Source organism: Dermacentor silvarum, chromosome 1 (genome assembly GCF_013339745.2).
Source record: "Dermacentor silvarum isolate Dsil-2018 chromosome 1, BIME_Dsil_1.4, whole genome shotgun sequence".
NCBI lineage: Eukaryota > Metazoa > Arthropoda > Arachnida > Ixodida > Ixodidae > Dermacentor > Dermacentor silvarum.
In genome coordinates this window covers 109,735,606-109,754,059 of record NC_051154.1, presented here as the reverse complement: position 1 = coordinate 109,754,059, position 18,454 = coordinate 109,735,606, and the positions used below count along the sequence as shown (strand labels likewise).

Here is an 18,454-nt window from a genome sequence, read left to right as displayed (position 1 = left end):
ACACTTAGCCGAAACCCCAAGAGCTCACAGTTCGTAGAACCAGGCAGGAACCAGGCAGAACGTGGCAGCCTGCAGCCCACCGCCGTTCATCGTCCTACCCTCCCACTGATGACCTACTTAAGTGCTCATCATTTGGATCATTGCAAGTAAGTGCCAACCAGTCTCTGCTGCGCTCGTGCCTTCTACCTCTTTTTTTTTTCTTTTTTTTTATATTCCGCCGGCGCCACCTCGTGCTCTCTCTCTCTCTCTTTTTTTCGCGACGCGCCGCACATGTAGTTAATGTCATCGTCGTCGTCGTTTAACCACATCTCCCAAGTAACAAAGGACCTAATAAAGAAATGGCAGAACATGAAAGTGTCAAACTCGAGAGATCAGAATTTGCTGAACTGTCGAAACTGATCAACAAGAAGAAAGTAAGGGATATCCGTAATTATAACATGGAAAAGATTGAGGAAGCAGTAAAATATGGACGCAGCATGAAATCAGTGAGAAGAAAACTTGGCATATGACAAGGCAATATGTATGCACTGAAAGATAAGCAGGGTATAATATCATCAGCAATTTCGATGACATAGTAAAAGCAGCGGAAGAATTCTATACTGACCTGTACAGTGCCCAGAGCAGCCAAGCTACTTTCATTCGAAGTAGGGATCAACAGGATACAGAGGCTCCTTCTATAACAAGCCATGAAGTTAGAAGGGCCTTGAAAGACATGGCAGGGGAAAAGCTGCCGGAGAAGATGAAATAACAGTCGATTTAATCAAGGATGAAGGAGATATCAAACTTGAAAAGCTTGCGGCCCTTTATAAGCAATGCCTCACGACTTCAAGTGTACCAGAAAGCTGGAAGAGCGCCAACATTATACTCACCCATAAGAAGGGAGGCGTTAAAGAACTCAAGAATTATAGACCCATTAGCTAGCTCTCAGTATTGTATAAAATATTCACCAAGGTAATTTCAAATATAATGAGGGCAACACTTGACTTCAGCCAACCAAGAGAACAGGCTGGCTTCAGGAAGGGATATTCTACGATGGATCATATCCATGTCATCAACCAGGTAATATAGAAATCTGCGGAGTTCAATCAACCTCTCTATATGGCTTTCATAGATTACGAAAAAGCATTTTATTCAGTAGAGATACCAGCAGTCATAGAGGCATTGCGTAACCAAGCAGTACAGGATGTATACGTGAATATATTGGCAAATATCTACAAGGATTGCACAGCAACCTTGGTTCTCCACAAGAAAAGTAGAAAGTTACCTATCAAGAAAGGGCTCAGGCAAGGAGACACAATTTCTCCAATGCTATTCACTGCACGCTTAGAAGAAGTATTCAAGCTCTTAGACTGGGAAGGCTTAGGAGTGAGGATCAACAGCGAATATCTCAGCAACCTTTGGTTTGCAGACGACATTGTCCTATTCAACAACAATGGGGACGAATTACAGCTAATGATTGAGGGCCTTAACCGAGAAAGTGTAAGAATGGGGTTGAAGATTAACATGCAGAAGACCAAGATAATGTTAAATAGCCTGGCAAGAGAACAAGAATTCAGGATCGCCAGTCAGCCTCTAGAGTCTGTAAAGGAGTACGTTTATCTAGTTCAATTCCTCAAAGGGGACCCTGATCATGAGAAAGAAATTTACAGAAGAATAAAATTGGGTTTGAGTGCATACGGCAGGCATTGCCAAATCCTGACTGGGAGCTTACCACTGTAGTTGAAAAGAAACGTGTACAATCATTGCAGTCTACCAGTGCTAACATATGGGGCAGAAACTTGGAGGTTAACAAAGAAGGTCGAGAACAAGTTAGGGACCGCACAAAGAGCGATGGAACGAAAAATGTTAGGCCTAACGTTAAGAGACAGGAAGAGAGCGGTGTGGATCAGAAAACAAACGGGGATAAGCGATATTCTAGTTGACATTAAACGGGAAAAATTGAGCTGGGCAGGCCATGAGAGCGGTGTGGATCAGAGAACAAACGGGGGTAAGCGATATTTTAGTTGACATTAAACGGGAAAAAATGGAGCTGGGCAGGCCATGTAATACGTAGGATGGATAACCGGTGGACCATTAGAGTTACAGAATGGATACCAACAGAAGGGAAGCCCAGTAGATGACGGCAGAAAACTAGGTGGAATGATGAAGTTAGGAAATATGCAGGCGCAAGCTGGAATCAGCTAGCGCAAGATAGGGGTAAGTGGAGAACACAAAGAGAGGCCTTCGTTAGCCACCGTACCTTCGTCCTGCAGTGGACATAAATATAGGCTGATGATGGTGATGATGAGTTTGCTCCACGGCGAAAAATTGTTACAGCTGTCTAGCAACAATGATAGCTTGCAACTAAAATGGCGCAGCTCTCAGAGTCAAGGAATGATACCGAAATGAAATTTAATGACTATGGAATCCCTTTAGAAATCGTTCCGCGCTTGAGCTGCTCTGACCCTGAAGCGGACAGGTTAATCGCAAACATGGTGAGTTCCAAATCTTTAATAAATGACCGATTTAAACACAACTACGATTTCCGCACCCTGTCAGAAGCGTTTTACGTCGTCTGGAAGTAACCGTTATGTATTTAACTTATTGCAATATTGTCGCTCGTTAAGTTTGTTGTATTAACAAATAATAAATGGGTATCAAAATTTGCGTCGCGTATGTTAGGTACTCAGTATGTATGGAAGATCGTTTCGTAGCTTTCGAACGTTATGTCTGATACATATGACACGGTTTGTTTATTGCACCGGTGTTTGCGTCTGAATTCACTTCGAGATTTGTATGGTCGCATTTTTCATTCACACAGACGTGGCTATGCTGTGATGCACCTGTTATTTTTTTTTTTATTATTTATTTTTTTTTTTTTTTTTTGAATGCACGTACAAGCGACTTGCACCAAGCGCGCGCGAGCGAAGTTGACTGTTCGAATTTTAGGCACGTGATGATGAGCTTGCAGTCTGCACGTGCGTTTGTCAAGTTGACAATAGCACAGACGCTGTCACGCATCATAAGCGATCTTAACGTAAATTAAATTATGGGGTTTTACGTGCCAAAACCATGATCTGATTTTTAGGCACGCCGTAGTGGGGGACTCCGGAAAATTTCGACCACCTGGGAATCTTTAACGTGCACGTAAAGCTAAGTACGTGGGTGTTTTCGCATTTCGCCCCCATCGAAATGCGGCCGCCGTAGCATGGATTCGATCCCGCGACCTTGTGCTCGGCAGCCCAACGCAACCACGGCGGTGGTCCTAACATACCGTGTTAGACTGCGCCAGACGCGAGACGTTTCGTCTCGCGACTCGGGCCATGAATACACCAGCGCGTTGTTACACATTATATCGTTAGTTATGCGATGGTCTTCGAACAGCTGCAGCCACTCGTTATGCGTCTTCTCAGGCGTGCGCGCTCTGTGACTTCTGCTGGCAGTGCCGACGGGATGTGTGTATGTTCCTTTAACGCAATGTTTTCTGCATTGTGCCGTGCAGCTCTTGAATCGCTTCCAGCGCAATAATGCCGCGATGCCATGCTTTATCAGGTCGATGCTATAGCGTTGTTTAGGATACAAAGTTGTACTTTTTTTTTGCCGTTCTAGGTCTGTGATCTCCTCCTAATGCTGAAAATTGTTGCTACCTATTAGATGCCTGTAGTCCTGACTGACACCAACTTGGTCGCATCAGCACTTAAGTGGGATTTGGACTACCTCTCTAAGCACATGGGAAGTGGCGACTGCACCGTGTACGAATCAGATTCTGGTACCTTCAAGTATTACGACGATGCCAAAGTCAAGGAACACCAGCTCAAAAACTTTTCCCCTCCAACTCGTCGAGGAGAGATGAAAATTGGGCAGTTTGTGGAGCGATTGAGGAATGCTGGTCGAACCAAGTGAGCCACATCCTAAGTATATATGTCATCTTTGACTTGGGAGTAGGGTGTTAAGTACTTATTTGACATATTTATTTGCATAAGATTACAGCCGCTTCGTACAGAAATACTTGTATTAGGAAATTTGTGACATGTTCGAAATACGATGGGGGCCTGAATGTATTGAGATAGTTTTTTTTTTTTTTAAATTTGTGTATTGCTCAGAACATTCACAAACTTTTCGCCTTCAGGGTACTCTTTATGAGAGGTAATGCACTTGTCCCACTACTTATTCTATTGCTTAAAACGGTTCTGGAACTCTTGCACACTGATGTTCTTAGGTGCTTCCATCATTTCCTCCTTTATCTCCTCGACATTTTGAAAATTTAAGTTGCAGGGTGCAAGATGCTCCCTGCATCTTGCACCCTGTAACTTTAGAAGGTAAGGTGATCCCATGTTTCAACAGGAACTGCCAGATGCTCGAGCAGTGCTGTGTAAGTGGTAGTGTTGTCATGGCGCACAAGCCACTCGCCTGAGTTTCACAAATTGGAGTGTTTTTCTGCAAACTCTTAATGCAATCTCTCAAGTACCTCAACATAAAAAGGCTAGCCACTGTCTGACCTTGTGGTAGAAATTCAAATTTATCTAGCACTTTGATGCCAAAGAATGCAATCAACATTGTTTTCACATTTGATTTCACGTGTCTTGCCTTCTTTGGTCTCGGAGGTGATGCACTTTTTCAGCGTCTCAATTGTTGCTTGTTCTCTGGGTCGTACCTTTAACACCACGACTTGTCTCCTGTGATGATTTTAGACATAAATCTTTGATCATTTCTCAAATGATCATAGATTACACAGCACCTATCCAAGCGACTGGCTTGTTGTTACAGATAGCACATGAGGAACAAATTTCGCAGATACTCATTTCACATGAAGTTCTTCCGTCAGAATCCGTTGAAATGAACTCCAAGGTATTCCTGTCACTACTTCCAACTCATAAACTGTTCTACATCAATCAAACATTTTTTGCATCACAAACTTTTTGAATTTCTAAAGTTCTGCTTGTCAATAGATACCCAGATTGTACTTGGTGTTCAAGTGACATGTAGCCACGTTTGAACCAAGAAAACTGTTCATGGACCCTTGCCTTGCTCAAAGATTCTTTGAAGGCCTCTTGAAGCATTTTGATAGCTTATGGGGCTGTTTTTCTGAAGAAAAAAAAAAAGACCTTTATACACACACTTTCTTCTTTCACATCCACTATCAGGAAACCAATGCAGATGGTTACAGAGGCTTAATAGATATCAATACAGTGAGCAGATCAAACTATGGAAGGACACTGCTTGACCAACTAATGCAGACATTAGTGTAGTATGTGTTTGTAGTGGCACACGTCTCTATTAACTTCCCTAGCACCTGAGTAAAAAAAATTCTTGTTACTTTTAGGTCCCCCCTCGTACTTAAAGGGGCTGTGCAACACCTTTAAATGACACATCTGTTTCTTCACTTTCCTCTGCTTTTCATCTCCTACCAATGGCAGTACTCATTTTCAGTGATTGGTGTGCCTTATGATTCCGGGGAGAAACATTTCAAACATTAAACATTTCAAAAGATTGAAATTCATGAAAATGACAGATGGGGTGTTGCAGAGCCAGTTTATATGAAGTAAGCGTGCATCTATAATGGTGTCAGCTTTCAATTCACGAGCAGACTGATTGTAAAAGCAGCTTGCTCCTTACTGAGTAATTCACATAATCTAGGATTTTTGCCATTTCTGAATTTGAACTTAGCAAATGGCATTATAGACAATGTTCATTTTCCTGCCCCACAATTTGCACACTAGGCAGAACAGTGTGACCTACATTGAAGTGAATCCTACAAATTAGTGCTTAGCATACTTAATTTACTCAAGTAATGAATTTTTTACAGTGCTTGTGGTCACACTCATTTTTTTAGTGATGATGTATTGTCGTATATCTCCTCGTTGCTGTTGTTAACTGGCCCTTTAGATAAGTTATGCATAGTAACAGTCTCAGTGACTGTGGCTTGCAAGCATCAAATATACTGTTGCCACTGTTAAAAGTCTCCCAAGAAATGAACATGTACCTAATTACTGGCCCTGTGTACTCATATTTGCAGTTGCATCTAACGATTCCCTTGGTTATGGCTGAGTTATGCTTTTTATAACAATGAATGTATTTTTATATCACAGGCTAAGTTTTCATACTTGTGGTTAGGATGTATCCTATTTTGAAACTTTATGGTGTGCTTATAGTACCTGTGCATATGCAGAGCTGCATGTTTGTGCCATCTTCACACAAGTGGAAAGGTGCGTGTTTTGTTTATTTAAATTTGCCTACACCTTATAGGTACTACTTGCAGCAGTCCTTGAATGAAACAGTAGGGCGGAACATAGTGTTGGACTTTCTCAGCTTTAACTGGGAATGGGTCAACCGACAGCAGAAGCAAAATGGCTGGGGCCCCTTGACATCAAACCTCCTCCTTGTTGCCACTGAAGGTCAGAATTGCTTTGAATTTAAGCATGAAAATGTGTTTCTTTACATTTTGCCCTCCTCTTATTTTCAAATCATGTGATGCATTAGAGAAGTGAACATTGAAGGAGGCTTGCTTTATTTTCTTCATTATAGTAGTGTTTGCATGTCACAGCAGTGCTCACACTAGTGTCACATGGACAAGCTGCATGCTTTTGAACATTGTTGTGATTCAAGGTGCTGGTAAAAAGATAACACTACTTTAAACTAAAATGTGCACTACATGCTTAGCTTCTCAGTTTTTATTTTAGCACCACATGTTTGTACCACAGCTGTGGCATACTTTTTTGAGACCATGCAACATGACAAGCGGTTTCACAGTGATGCGTTAAGTTGCACTCTGCTATGACCATATACTTTAGCAAGAGGTACAGAAACTCTTTTACAAGGTATTGAAGTTGAGCAAGTGTTTCAGAACCAAATTTAGCATGGCATAGTAGCTCAGTGTGCATCTTGTGTTCAACGTGATGTTTTTATTTACCTGAATATCATTTACATTTGAAGGATCAAGTCAGCACAGAATGTGAACATTCTTTAATCTACATGCTAATTCTCATTTTCATGACATAAATGTTTCATTAATGTCGTAGCTGTTCTTCTACAGAGGTCCATGGGCACCTTATAAGAATGGAGTGCACAAGTGAATGTGTGATTATGTTGCCTCAAGCAGCTACACACCTGTATTATGGAAAGACAAAATAAAACCTGTAATAAAAGACACTTAGGTGACTTTTATTACAGACAGCTGAACGTATCAGTCTTACTTTTCAGGGCAACTTCATTATGCCGTAGCAGACACTTAGGTGTCTTTTATCACAGATTTTTACGCCAGATGCTTACTTTGCGTCTGAATATCACGAGATCAAAATAAACATTGCACCCACCACTTCGTATTGATCAAGAATTGTGAAAGCCTGCCCTCTGTTTTCCCATATTTGATGGATGTTGACAAGTTTGTAAAACTTCTGAAAAGCTTAAACTTAGGTCAGTTGTGTACCTGCATTTCATGCAATCTAGAGAACATTGCACATTATGCACATTTCGTGTTATTCTATTTTCTAAAAGCAGTCTAAGTGAAGCAGTTCCAGCCTTTGACCAACTTAAATGTATATCAACCATTACAAAGTTACATAGTCTAAAAATATATCCATGTATCTGTCATAAAATTCATTGCAAAGACAACTTAGGTTGAAGCATCAAATGCTGTGTTTCTCTGTTGCTATGTCCCACTTTCAATGATGGTCTTCAGAAAACTCGAAAACCTTCCCTTAGGCATACATCTTTCCTTTTGATAGAACTTAAACCAGTGCACTTTGTCATGGTTAGGTCCACAGGTTCATGATTGTGTGTCACAGTGCAAATGCATGTCTTTTGCAAAGGTTAGAACTGACATCACATCTTTGTAATGTCATATTTTGCTGCTGATGTGTATTTGCCATCAGTTTGTGCCTGATCACTGAAGTAGTCTTTTTATGCTATGGACCTCAAGCACAATGAAATCACATTTTTTATTATGGCCACAAGGTCACTCTTGAGGCTTGCATCTTTCTTTTCTGAGCACTATTATTTTTATACTAGGTGCCAATCATGAGCAGTCTGCTGCAGTTCCTGTGTATCAGATGTTGAGATGCAGAATTTCGTTTTGCATTATTTCTCCACATGTAGTCTGGGACTACAATTGAACCCTTTGATGGACAGCTGAACGTATCAGTCCTACTTTTCAGGGCAACTTCATTATGCCGTAGCAATAAAATGTAACTACGATAGAAGTTTTTGTGTGGCTCTAGGCCTCATTTGAACATATATATTTTTTAATTTCATATTCATCAATAAGACTGAAACGATACAGCGACTGCTATGTTTTCTGCTGTCTTGTTTTTTTTTTTCTTAATTTTTCAAGCCCCCACAACAATAAATGCCAGCTCTATTGAGATAAATTTATTTTTTCACTAGAGTAACGGCACAGAAAAATCCCAATCCCATTTTCTCCAGATGTGTAAATTGAAAATACTTGAAGTATTCGTGTATTCATTACAGGTGTGTGCTTTTCTTATTTTGGTGAGGTTAGGCATCTAAATTTGCCATACCCACTCCTACGAATAATAGATTATCCATTTATTAGCCTCGCCTACACATCACAGCGCTATATATGAAAAATGCATAGCCTTTGAAGCTTTCTAAAGGCATCTGTTTTCCAAAAACTTTTGTGGTACTGGGCAGCCCTGACAGATGATGCTGGTACAAAGGGTGCTTAATAAGCTCAATGAAAACATACATGGCTTGTATAGTACACTGCTGGACACAGGCTGCGGCTGACCATTTTTCAAGCAGCCATGATGAGCTAGAAGCAGGCAACAAGGATACATATGCCCTGCTTGATGAAAATGGGCCTCGTTTCCTATGTGGATAGTGCGATAGTCACCACTTTTTTATACTGATTAGAATATTTCTCAGCTTTCAGATTTGACTTTTTCTGTAAACACATTCGTGATGCTTTAAACACAATGTTATCCTATCTCTGGTGTCCATCAAACGGTTAAAGCTAGTGTCAAAAGAAAAGCATTGGTAACTTCATTTTACTATGTTAGGTACATTTGTATAGCTGTTCCTTGTGCTGTGGTTAATTTTCTGTGGTAAGTTTTCATTATTTTATTCAGTAGCTGACATTAGCTACGTGGGACCTTCAGGCACCATGACACGAAACATTTCAACTACGGGTGTGTGAACAGTGTAATTTTTTAATCAAATAAAAATGTTAGCAAAAGTATGACTGAATAATGAATTGAATATTATTTTTGATTTCTAACATGTAATAGCAAAAAGTAAAATGGAAGCTATATTGATTTCTAAGATGTATAAGCAAGAAGTCAAATAGAAGCAATTTTGTCTACAAATTTTATATAAAATGAATCCTTCAAGACTTGTAATGATGCTGGCCACTTGAAGTCTAGGTAGCTGCAGTTACTAACAGAAGCCGAAAATAAGATAATGTGAAGAGGAAGCTGTCTTGTTTTCTGCAATAGTATAACCAAGATAGTAATAAAACAAGGGAACTACACACTAGTAGATTTGAGGAGAGGTAAGACAAACATACTGCTGATATTTGCAGGAAGAGTTAACTGTATACCAGAATACTTTCACCAGTGGTTTTGTGACGCAAACAAAAATCTGCTAAATTGAGATAAATCCACGGGTAGCCCAGGATAGAGACCCAATTTAAACAACTGCTTGAGTGCAAAAAAGTAGCTGCTCTACATGCTCTAGCTTTAACCAGAGCCTCTGAGCAGCAAACTGCCTAACAGAGACAATCACTGAGTATTTCTGCTCTGTTGACTGATGGGGGTAGTTTTCTCTTGGATCTCAATACCCATGGTTATCCTTTATTATAGATGTTGGGCTTTTATGAATATTCAGTAATTTTAAATATCAAACTCGAATCATATATCAATCAAATACTGAAGTCCATTCAATTCATATTCAAAATTTTGAATATTTGCATGCCCTAAGTTATGACCCTGCCAAAGCCATACTTCTGTACTTTTAATGTCCTGTTTTTTTATTTGTGTGTACAAGTTCTCACTGAATTAAAATCTAAAATCTTGTTCATGGTTACGAACATGTCCATAAGGCTGGAATTTCACTGCACATCTATTGTGACTTCAATGAATATTTCTGTATTCGCAATCATATTTTACTTTGAAACAATTAATGAAGACAGTGTGTAATGCTGTAGAAAAAGAGTGGGAAGACGTGGATTTGTTCTTGCTTGAGTTCTTGTTGGCGCTTTAACAGACTTTAATTGTGGAACCCCAGGAGTGAGTGACACATGGAATTCATCTCTGTTTAGAATGTTAATAAATTTTACGCAAATCATGCTGCTTTGTTGCTATCTTTCTGAGGTGTGTGTCATGTGCAGTTCAGTTAAGTGTGACATATTTTTTGTCTTGTGTCTTATACGTGTATGCGTCTTATTAATGTGTTAGCCTTTTACTGAAGGCACTGCATGGAGCTACTTTTCCATTTAGGCACTTGACGAGCGTTTGCGTCTTACTACTGGGAAATGCTTCATACGTGTTAGCAAAGAATGGGAGTAGCTTGTCATGTTGCTTTTTTTCATTATAAGATTGTTCCTTGCATTGCCACTTTTCAAAAAAGCTCTTGACTGAATCGGGTATATGTTGTGAACATAATACATATGCTCTGTATTTAAGTAAAATGTGGTATCGCTGATTGTATGGAAGCAGCAGAATTTATGAAAACCAGAACGACTGGTGGATAATGTTTTGATACCATTAACTAAAAATATTAGCCACTTTTGAAATATGGCAACTTTTCTTTCTATTTTCAAGCTATTGAACAGCACAATTTATTTTTCATGAAAAAAAAATTACTTAAAATGTACTCACTGAACAATTTGTACTTGTTCCTTAGGCAACATTACACCTGTGCATTATGATGAACAGCATAACTTCTTTGCCCAACTGAGGGGCTACAAGCGGTTTCTGCTCTTCTCCCCTGATCAGTACAAATGCCTGTACCCTCACCCAGTGTGGCATCCTCATGACCGACAGAGCCAGGTGAAGCTAGCTTATGATTTGTCTGTGTGTGTGTGTGTTGATTTTTTATTGCTTATTATGCTGCTTGGGCTTAGTTGCACACTGCACTGTTGCAATGAATACTGTAGCTTGACTGTTGCAGTAGCTCCCCTGCAGGTTACTGTGAAATATTGAGAACATATTTCTTGGGATTACAGGTTTGTACATTGGGTGTGTCATGATGAACTGCAGTCATGTGATGATATAACAATATCATACCTAGAGCCACAAACTCTATTACACTGTGGTTCTCATTAAGTCAAGGCAAAATCATTTTTTGGTTCCATAGCTATCCAAACATCTTGCAATGCAGGAATACATGATATTTAAGGGAAACTGCAGATGATAACCGTATAAGTTGAATGGATTTGGCTGTAATTTTGTTTTTGTTTTGTTTTCAAGAGAGTGGTACCCACTAAAGCATGGTTGTGTATTCTGTGGAAAGAGATCTTCTGGTTCCAAAGATATATATTACCTTGTTAGCCATCCTAGTGCTTCGTAGTGCTTATAGGCACCTTAAGCTGATGCAAGCCATGCTGGAGTATTTTTTGCATTAAATAATTTGTCATATACATTGCACCACATGCATATGCTATATGCAGGCCTGACATGCCCTACTTACTGTTTAAAAGGGGCACTGAAACATTTTTCAACAGTTCCTGATCTTTCAACAGTTCACAATCGCAAATTTCCCGATCTGTAGACAATGCTGCTCTGAACATGCTAGCCAAATATGGTTCCGCTTCATTATGCATCAAGGAACCTACAAGTTCACAGAGTGATAACTTGCTTTCCTGCAGCTTTTGAGTCTCCTGCATTTTCCCCCCACCCTATGCGGTTTCTGCGATGACATTACAGCAGGTGTGATGGCTTATAGACACCAGCTATTGTGCGATGATTTTTGCCAATAAATTAGTCAAAAGCAAAATCTCATGCACATTCTTCCAGATCTAAGAAATGGAAAAGTGGCAATTAATGTGTACCACCTGTTTTGCCACCTGCTCCTTTGTGGCTTTCGGGGCCCCTTTGTCAGATGCCAACCTCGAAGGGTATGTGCACCGCATAAAGAAGGAGCGATTAGGGCAGGTCATTGCTATTGGCGTCGGCTCACCTGAGAGGTGATCAGCTCAGAGGGAATGTGGGAAGTAAACATTGTGGTCCTTATATCTCCATTCATATTATGTCCTTTTCAAAAATGTCTTCGTGAATATATTTTTTGCAAGCATTGCACTCATTCCAGCATATTGCTCAGGTTTCAAGGAAATGTGGTTGAGGGCCCCTTTCAAGCAAGCATTGAGCCTATGGCTACTTCTTTGCATTGCACCTTGATGGAAACAAAGTGTTAGGGTGTAAAAGTGACTTAAAGCAGGTTGCATAATTCTTAAGTCAGCTTCCATGTGCAACCAATAGTTCTACACAGTAGCAGATTATTGCATTTCTAGAGCAGAGATTCTGTGCAGTGCTTGTTTACTTCAGCAAATGGCCAAATACGCATGATTTGTGTGTAAATAACACTTGCATACCTGCCAACTTTTACGATTTTGTCTTTAAATGCCAGGTTTTTAGCACTCATTTATAATGGTCGTATTGACGCAAATATTTTACGATTTTTAATTTGCGTATAGTTCTGGGTAAAAACAACTTCAAAAGGAAGACAAATACAGTCATTGAGTAATTCTATGGTCTAATTTTTCGGACCCATTGATTACACTGGTGTACCCATGTGGCAGCGACATCAGCTGATAGAACCAACGTAAACTGGCAAACGAACCTTTGACAGCCATTACATGAATATTGCTTTAATAAACTTCATAAACATTTCTGCTTGTTCGAGGCACAGATCATAGTTGCTGTAACTTATATAGAGCAGAGTACCTATTCACAGCAGCCCTACAGAACAAAGCCTGCAAACCTGTAATAAACTGTAAACATTAAATATTCAACAAATGTTTACTATTTTTAATTAATTTTTGTATTTTTTTGCATTCCACTGTAGTGTTTTTCGAATTCTAAGGTTGGCAGGTCTACACATGTGTGCCACACTACATGTGTGAATAATGTGACCTGCTTGCTTCAAGCTTTGTCAAATCTGACTAATTCATGTGCAGGAAGCTCCAGCCGTCCTGGTACTGCATTTAAGTGCTGTCTTAGATTACATATTTCAATACTAGGCTTAAATAAAATTCCAGGGTGGCCATGCCTCAGTACCCTTTATATCAGATTTCAAGTTTTGCAGTGAAGTGTTAGTCCTATTGGGCTTGTAGCTTTCATTCAGTCACTTCTGGAAAATCTTTGGTTACTTGTGGTTTCTTTAGTTTGTTTGCCTCGGAGAGTTTTAATTGTAATTTAATCTATTTTCATGAGAGTGCATGAGTACTACATTGAAGGATTTATTTGAATGCATAACTCTCACTAGAAATGACAACAACAACCCAGAATTAGTCACCACTTTAGCACAAGTTTGGATTGTAGCTCTAGGTAGCATTCTACTTGTTTGTCATTAGTTCTTTGCTCTTTTCCTGATTGTTAGCCAATTAAGTAATCTCTCAAATGTAAAAAAAAAAAATTTAATGTACAAAGTGTATTTTTACTACAAGGAGCTGGCTTTTTAAATATATTGTTTCTGTGAAATATTACACTTAGGTTATTTTTTAACAAACCATTCAGCTTGTTTGAGCTTGCTTTGAGAGGCTCATATGGCTGTTGGTAAAAATTGATCTGGTCCCCCAATGCATGGACTTGCACATTGACAGGTGGCATTAGAGGCTGGTAGGCTTGTCAGTCCTTGAGTTCACTTTGCATGTTTTTGTTAAGCTGAGACAAAAATGCGTACAAGTAGATGAGGCAGTCAGCATGAGAACTTAGCTGCTCCAACATGCAAATTGCGTGCAAGAATGTGCAGTAATATGTTATTTTGTGAGGGGCTGTTAGAATGTGATGAGCGTTACGACATCCACAGTTGTCAAATTAAAGGGAAACTGAGACTTCCACCCAAATGTAGCAATTTGCTACAATGGAAACCCAACCGGGTTCCTCGAAAGAAAGCCTCGCAGTTGAAGAAAAATTCGTCCTGGTCCGGGACTCGAACCCGGGGCCACCGCCTTTCCGGGGCAGCCGCTCTACCATCTGAGCTAACCAGGTGGCTAGCAGATGGCAGGGCGAAGTCGAATTTGTCGACAACTCGAAGCAAAGGCAAGTGTTTGATGTAATAGTTCAGCGGAAATCCGCTAGGTGGAGATAAGTAATTAAAGGGAAATTGTCGACAAATTCGACTTCGCCCTGCCATCTGCTAGCTGCCTGGTTAGCTCAGATGGTAGAGCGGCTGCCCCGGAAAGGCGGTGGTCCCGGGTTCGAGTCCCGGACCAGGACGAATTTTTCTTCAACTGCGAGGCTTTCTTTCGAGGAACCCGGTTGGGTTTCCATTGTAGCAAATTGCTACATTTGGGTGGAAGTCTCAGTTTCCCTTTAATTACTTATCTCCACCTAGCGGATATCTGCTGAACTATTACATCAAACAGTTGTCAAACAAATAAGCTGACTTTGCAGTTATTCAGCTCTTGCCTGCCCTTGACAAACTAGATGCTGCAGTGCTGATATAGTGCTGCAGTGCATTTTGCTTATCCCTTCTACGCAGATACCTGATGCCACATGTCAGTTCTTGTTACCTTCTTTCACTTTTCACAGATGCTGTCAATATACCTACAAAATGGCGGGGTACTTTATAAAACCTTTCAGCATCAGAGTTAAATGCTATATTGTCATTCCAGGCACATGCTGTATTTTCAAATTTGTGTGTCCTGTCCCTCGTCGTCAAGTTCACATGAAATGTTGGATTTCACAGTTTAATAACAATTATTAGTAAACTGAAACATCACAGTTTTATTCAGGAGTTTGCTCTTGTGCCACAAGAGCATTTTATAAGAAGTGACTTGGGCTGTATGAATGATGCATATCTCAGAGATTTTCACTGTCCACTCAGTATACTGCATGTATTAACACCAAAAGAAGCCGACAGACGATGTCTGTTAGCTTTTTATGGTTAATAATAGCAAAAACAATTTAGCTACTTGGTTCTACTGATATTTCTTGCTTCTATTAACATCAAAGCAGGATGAAGAAAATCTACTAGCAATATTACAACATTTTAAGCTGCTACATGTGTAGTGTTCGTTGTCTATGCTGTCGTCTCAATATTAAGGTGTTTAAAAAAAAAAAACTGGTTACAACCGCACGATGATTTTGACATGAATCAAAAGGGATATAAAATCTTAGTGAGACCAAAATTGTTAAAGCTAAACCAAATTGGCTCTTTCATTTGGAACAGCTGAAATTCAGTACTTAGATGAAGCAGTTTGTGGTTGATTGGTGATTGTTTATTGGTTTGCTAGAACCTGTAGTGATGATTTTCACGCAGTGTGACATTGCAGCTGGCATTGAAGTCCCTGTCAATGCCAGCGGTGGTGTTCTCTGTACTGTAAGGATGTGGGTCCTTAAAGGGACACTAAAGACAAATACTAAATCGACGTGGACTGTTTAAGTACCATTCCAGAAACCTACCAACACTTGTTTCGTGCAAAGAAAATACTTAGTTTACGAGAAAATTGCATCTGAAGGGTTGGAATACCTTGGCAATTCAAATCTCCCGCCACGCCAACCGGGGAGTGGTGACGTTGCATACGCCATCACCGCCCTTTGCTGCCATCAGTGAGTAAAACGGCACCTGACAGATGGTGGTACGATGCGCCTCTGCAGCTGCTTTTGGTCTAGTGGCGTGGACCGTTTGGCATCCCGCGACATCACATGGAAGTGGAATTCTCTGCTACTTGCAGTTTGTGCGAGTTTCGCGAGCCAGCAAAACCAGCGCAGCACATACACGATAACGGAACTACTGAAACGTGAAAGCACGGGCGGCGCAGAGCCGAGCAAAAATGAAACCTTTTGACCACCCGTGTCGTCGTCAATGGTGTAATGTCAATGAGTTCCTTTTTCTAAAAATGAAATAGAATGGGTCAAGTAGCATTTTCTTTCATCTTATAATACACTACAATGATGTTTTTATAACGGGTGGTTGAGTACTAGCGCCACAATTTAAATTACACACTCGAGCACCAATCCATCACTTCAGCTTGACTTAGTATTTGCCTTTAGTGTCCCTTTAAACTGTCGGAACATGTTTCACATTTCATTTGCACCTCATTGGTAGAGCCTTGAGGCATTTTTTGTTTACATGTGCTCATTAAAATGCCTTGAATCAGTGCTCGGATCACCAGTGGGGCACTTCAATGTTTTCTGTGAGGCTTTATCGTCCACCTCATAGGTACTAAAAACACCATATGAAGTAGGAACAAAATCTGTTAACAATATCAAAGTATTCTTAGCTGTTATCCCAGAAAAAATTACTCTTCATATAACTGTCACTAATGCCCCTGTAGGAAGTAGAAACCAAGTGTTGTGAAAAGAAAATAGTAAACCATTCAGAGCATCCAGCATTCGCCAAACCACTCGCTATGCAATATGCTGTGTTCGCAATTCTGCAAAATAAGGGGGGGCGGGGTCTTCGAAGTAATCTTTACATGTAGTTGCAGTTGCTTTATAAATCTGTTATTTTATCAACAAGCCAAAATATTCAGAACAAATTACCTGCCGTGCAGCTAGTATCTGGTTAACAGAGCATCACAAATTGGCACAAGGACGTGTAGTGTTGTCATTGAGCTTACTTTGAAAAGTTATATTTTGTCTCCAGTCCACCATTATTTATTTTGGAGGCTGTCAGTATTGGGGAGATTTACTCCCATGCATTCACAAATACAGAATTTCAACATTCTCCTTTACCCCTCGACTAGAGGAATTCAGCGTTGCCCCAAGACTGAAGTAGTCATTGCTCTTCCATGACACCTTGCAGTGTATCTCGACCTTTAGTTTCATCATTGGACATTTCTAGCATTCATTTCAAGATTATGGCGTGTAGCACTGTTTGTCAAGCAGCTGACTATTGTAAGAAGCAACAAGTGCTTGGATTAGGCATGTAGACTTTATCTCATATACTAGTCTCTTGTCACATTGTATGTGTTCTTTTCTCTCTCTCTCTTTTCATGTATGCAACATCATGATAGCTAGTAGTTATATGACCTTGCTGTTAGCTGTCAGGAGGAGCACTCTGTGCCAGAGGAGGTGGTTGTTCAAATTTTACAATGCATTCTTTGGTGAGTTTGCATCATGTGGCTGCTCCTTTTGATTTTAAAATGTGCATACAACTTCACAAGGCAGTAATTTGAAGCAGTGATTTGAAGTCATGCAGAAAATTTTATTGGCAGCAGTTACTTTGATGTGTTCACTGCAATTTAGGGCATGGGTGGGTCACTGCGGGTATTCCTCCTGTCCAGCTGTGTAGAGCTTTCCTGCAGTGCACAAGCAGAGCCTTTGCTAGAAATCAAAGGAAAGGGAAAATTCTTGTTGCTCCTGATTTGACGCATCGTGGCACCATTCCTCCACAATTTGAGAAAGTTTCAAAGGAGTACAACTCCCTAGTGACTCACCGGTGGTTCATGGCATACCAGTGGAATTTGGCAGGTGACCCACCAGTGGGTCATCACGCATGGGAATTGGGACATCAAAAATTATTGCCACAGTGAACATGTTAAATATGCTGTTTGCCCAACTTAATTCTCTTTTCTATTACATTTTGGTTCTTGCTGTACACTGCCATTCGTTGCACGATACACCAAGTTGTGCAAACTGTGATGGCAGCAGCACTTTTGCTGCTGTCACTTAGAAAGCACGGCTTTCAGACAGCAGGCTCCTTTAGTTTGATCTTGGATTTTCAGGTGGACCTTGCCAATCGAGACCTAGACCATTTTCCCTTGTCTGCTCAATTGCATGGATGGGAAGCCATTGTAGGTCCTGGTGATGTCCTCTACCTCCCTATGTACTGGTGGCACCAGGTAGAGTCAGCACCCCAAAATGGCTACACTGTCTCGATCAACTTCTGGTACAAGGTAATTATATTAGGTTGCTTTTCTAGCTGTTGGCCATAGCTGCCTACATTTGATTTTTATAACTAATAATTGTTATTAGTGGGTTGCTTGAAAAAAGAAAAAAAAAAGCCAGGGAAAGAAAGCACAGCACAAGGTATCTGTTACTGTAAGATGTAATGCGTGCTATCTACTCACATCTTCACAATTGAAAATCCGTAGTCAGTCAGCTTTACTTGCTTGGCACGAAGGTGACACATCTTTCTTCAGCGCATCCAGATATTGTGCATGGTTAAGCAAGAAACCCTTTGTAAATACAGAATTCCAGAGGGACTTAACCATTTGAAAACCCTCTTAAGATGACTGAACTTTCACAGGCTACACTTGGGTGCTCTTGTCACTCTTATCATTTTCATCAGTATCCATGTCTCTCACTGTGCCAACAATTGCCATGTCAGTTGATTCCATTGTCATCCTGGG

General features: G+C 40.3%; 1 protein-coding gene across 3 annotated transcripts in view; it reads left to right on the top strand.

The window, feature by feature from the left end:
- The first annotated feature begins 2,321 nt into the window (after positions 1–2,321).
- Positions 2,322–18,454, top strand: part of LOC119434826 (hypoxia-inducible factor 1-alpha inhibitor-like) — a 42,244-nt gene continuing 26,111 nt past the window's right edge. The window contains exons 1-5 of one of the 3 annotated variants that reach the window (XM_037701883.2): positions 2,322–2,474; positions 3,634–3,878; positions 6,226–6,374; positions 10,840–10,985; positions 17,828–17,998. In XM_037701883.2, the coding sequence (XP_037557811.1) occupies positions 2,349–2,474; positions 3,634–3,878; positions 6,226–6,374; positions 10,840–10,985; positions 17,828–17,998 (837 nt within the window). In that variant the 5' untranslated portion in view covers positions 2,322–2,348. Of the gene's footprint in view, positions 2,475–3,276; positions 3,439–3,588; positions 3,879–6,225; positions 6,375–10,839; positions 10,986–17,827; positions 17,999–18,454 lie in introns of those variants that run through there. The other 2 variants (XM_037701890.2, XM_049672253.1) reach the window with 2 other exon arrangements.